The 3,619-nt window shown below is 35.9% G+C and overlaps 1 protein-coding gene across 9 annotated transcripts in view; it reads right to left on the bottom strand.

Moving 5' to 3' along the window:
* The window catches only part of LOC106461346 (voltage-dependent calcium channel type A subunit alpha-1-like), a 97,196-nt gene that overhangs the window by 14,582 nt on the left and 78,995 nt on the right, over window positions 1-3,619 (bottom strand). For all 9 annotated transcript variants that reach the window (XM_022388230.1, XM_022388235.1, XM_022388234.1 and 6 more), the window contains 4 exons: window positions 3,241-3,368; window positions 2,987-3,083; window positions 2,451-2,556; window positions 1,521-1,625 (listed from right to left, as the gene is read on the bottom strand). In XM_022388230.1, the coding sequence (XP_022243938.1) occupies window positions 1,521-1,625; window positions 2,451-2,556; window positions 2,987-3,083; window positions 3,241-3,368 (436 nt within the window). The remainder of the gene's footprint in view (window positions 1-1,520; window positions 1,626-2,450; window positions 2,557-2,986; window positions 3,084-3,240; window positions 3,369-3,619) is intronic.

Raw genomic sequence — 3,619 nt, 5'->3', positions numbered from 1 at the left:
CACCGCCAACTCTTGGGCTACTCTTTTACCAACGAATAGTGGGATTGACCGTCACATTATAACGCACTCACGGCTGAAAGGGCGAGTATGTTTGGCGTGATGGGGATTCGAACCCGCAACCCACATATTGCGAGTCGAGCGCTCTAACCACCTAGCCATGCCGGGCCACGTGACTATGTCACTCATCCAAATGGAGATCCTTCTTGATTATGTTGCATACATACTATTGCATGTGTCACGTGGACAGCTTCTGTCAGTAACCTTTGTGCTCTGTGTTCTCACTTACTAAAAGACGCCATATTTTGCTTACCGCGGCTGGGGTGGGACAAGTTGATCCAATTTCTTTGTCTTAGGATGTTATGTAGTACAAGAGATATACCTGTCTTGGAAATTCTAAATCCCCAATCCGATCACATCTTTATGATTCGATCGTGTGTATGTTTTGCATCGGAAAGGGCTGTTACATATCCTTCCCAAAGTCGATCATTTTTAGTGGCATTGCACAACCTACTTAACGCCAAAGGATGTCAAAATGTAGTTCTGATACACATCGTTTCACCAAGGCTTTATATCAGCTGTGGTTGTTACGTGTATTTAATATAACGTTTGTTTGTTTTTGAATTTCACGCAAAGCTACACGAGGGCTATCTGCGCTAGCCGTCCCTAATTTAGCAGTGTAAGACTAGAGGGAAGGCAGCTAGTCATCACCACCCACCGCCAACTCTTGGGCTACTCTTTTACCAACGAATAGTGGGAATTGACCGTCACATTATAACGCCCCACGGCTGAAAGGGCGAGCATGACGAGCATGTTTGGTGGGACGGGGATTCGAACCCGCGACCCTCAGATTGCCCTAACCACCTGGCCATGCCGGCCTAGCTTACATTTGTTGTTGTGTTTTAGCGCAAAGCTGGACAATGGGCTTACTTGCGCTCTGCCCACCGCAGGGAATTGAACCCCGGAGTCCAGCGTTACAAGTTAAAGTGGGGAAACTGTATTAGTAAGAGAGACAAAGAACGAACAGCAAGAAAAGAAAAAATGGCGGAATACATAACGATCAAATGATAAAAATGAATGAATAAATTAATATATTGCGAGAAAACGTAATAAAAGGTTAATATCAAATATCTAACTAGTAACTAAACTTCACTGGTTTAATTTATGCTCTTCTGTAAAGAAAAGTGTTTGTTAAATTAATGAAAATTCGTATAACAAGTTTCTTTAGTGAGAGTTCACTTTATTAAAAATGGGACATTGAGTAATCTTTAAATAAAACTTAATGCTAAAATAACACTTCGGATGGTTCACATTATAATATAGCGTTAAAAATAACAAAATTTTATGACTAATATTCTGAACTTATATGTTGGGAAAAATACCTAAACGTTTTTTTATGAAGGGCGCTCCAGAGATCTGACATATCAAAATTAATGCTTAAAATTTCAAGTAATCAGTTACTATGCTCTTTGTTCAGAGCGCCACCTAAGCAGATCTTCTGAAACATTCCTGGTAAAACCTACCATCATTATTTGGCAGAATCTTATCCATTAGTTTCTTTGCTTGAAAAGGCCATATTTTTCTAATTGTTTCCCTCAGTTCTCTGTCCGCTATATCCATTTCGTCTGCTGAAAAGACGATATTCAAGATATTAACTGTTTAGATTGTACAGAATAAAATAGCCCAAAACATAAACACAAATACATCTTACTGTAAAATAGAGTTTAGAAATATGACTATAACAAGCGCTCTGAAAAACATTAAATTATAATAAAATAACAGATTTATATTTCTTGATATTAGATGTTAGCTAATCTGCCATGCATGATTTACATGGAACACTTGAGCCCGAAACAGTCTTACAGACTTTACATTTTCATTCTATTTAATGACCATTCAAAAACGGCCTTAATGCCTTCTGGAAAGTTTTCATTCTTCTTTGACCAATACTTTAGGTGTGGTTTTTCTCTCTCTCTCATTTCAATCTCTAATTATTTCATTCCCAAAATATGAGATGTGAAAAGAGACAGTAGATGACAGGATTCCATTTTGTTTGCTAAAGTAACGTTCAGCCAGCCTTTTGTCTTTTGATTCACAGACAGGATTCCATTTTGTTTGCTAAAGTAACGTTCAGCCAGCCTTTTGTCTTTTGATTCACAGACAGGATTCCATTTTGTTTGCTAAAGTAACTTTCAGCCAGCCTTTTGATTCACAGACAGGATTCTATTTTGTTTGCTGAAGTAATGTTTAGCCAGCCTGTTGTCTTTGGATTCTCATTTACAACTTCCATTCAGTTATCTTTCGTCAAAGCGTTACAATCAACATTACAAACACTACTTTAAATACTGCCAAACTCCCATCTTTGAAATCTACTAAATTTTGTGGTATTAACGTTAATCAAGGTTTACTGGGATGTAGCAGCACACAATGCAAAGTAAATTATTACGACTTACCAGGTCTCATTTTTATGATAAGGTTTTCTCGGATTAAAGCAAACAGGGTCGTAGTAAAATTGACTTTTCCTTCTTCTGTTATGGGCATGTTCATACGAATTAATTTCTATAAGAACAAAAAAAAAAGAGTAAAGTGGAACCCATATCAGAAAAACTGAAACCTTATACAAATTAACACAATCATTCGTCATCCAAGATTCAAGAAATAAAGGAAATAAAACATTGACAAGTAGCTGTAATGACGTGTTGATAAAGGAAAAAATAACTTGGAATCTAGACAGGATATGTTCGTCGCAAAATATAATGTGATTTTAATGGTTAATTTCGTTATTGAAGCAACACAGTTAAGCTCAATGTCTCTTTTTCTGGGTTTGTTATTTCAAAGTACTTGGTGTTTTTAATCTCTTTTTTTTAAGTTAGGAAATTTTACATTTGTGATCAGCATAGAATGCATTGTTTATCAAATTCTGAATTGGGAAATTCCTTTTTTCACACAGCTAGTAAGTTCTGGACGATATTTCCTTAATTACATTTACCTTATAGGCTAGTCTATAAGGACATTTGTTGCCGAACCCCAGTGGCGGATCCATGTTTCGTAGCATGTCGTACATTTCTGTGTAGTGAATGTAGCCGCTGGAAAAGATTTTATCATGTAATTAGGAATAATACTCAACATTAAAAAAGTTCAGAATATAAATGGTATTAAATATAACTAGACAACGAATAAAAGACAAACATAATGATAAATAAATAATATATGCTTTAATGAAATAAGACGCAAAAATCTTACGTAGCGCTAGGATCATATTCAGCCCAAACTCTTATGAATTCATCAAGGTGATGAGCGCCCAAGATAGAAGAATCTCGAGTTAAATAATCGAAGTTATCCATAATGACAGCAACGAAAAGGTTCAGCATCTGTACGTTAAAACGGACAGGATTAGTTACTCTTAAATTAACAAAGAAACGAAAAGGTTTAGCATCTGTAAGTTAAAACAGAGAGGATTAGTTACTCTTAAATTAACATAGAAACGAAAAGGTTTAGCATCTGTAAGTTAAAACAGAGAGGATTAGTTACTCTTAAATTAACAAAGAAACGAAAAGGTTTAGCATCTGTAAGTTAAAACAGAGAGGATTAGTTACTCTTAAATTAACAAAGAAACGAAAAG

Source organism: Limulus polyphemus, unplaced genomic scaffold (genome assembly GCF_000517525.1).
Source record: "Limulus polyphemus unplaced genomic scaffold, Limulus_polyphemus-2.1.2 Scaffold939, whole genome shotgun sequence".
Lineage (NCBI taxonomy): Eukaryota > Metazoa > Arthropoda > Merostomata > Xiphosura > Limulidae > Limulus > Limulus polyphemus.
This window is presented reverse-complemented; position numbering and strand designations above follow the sequence as displayed.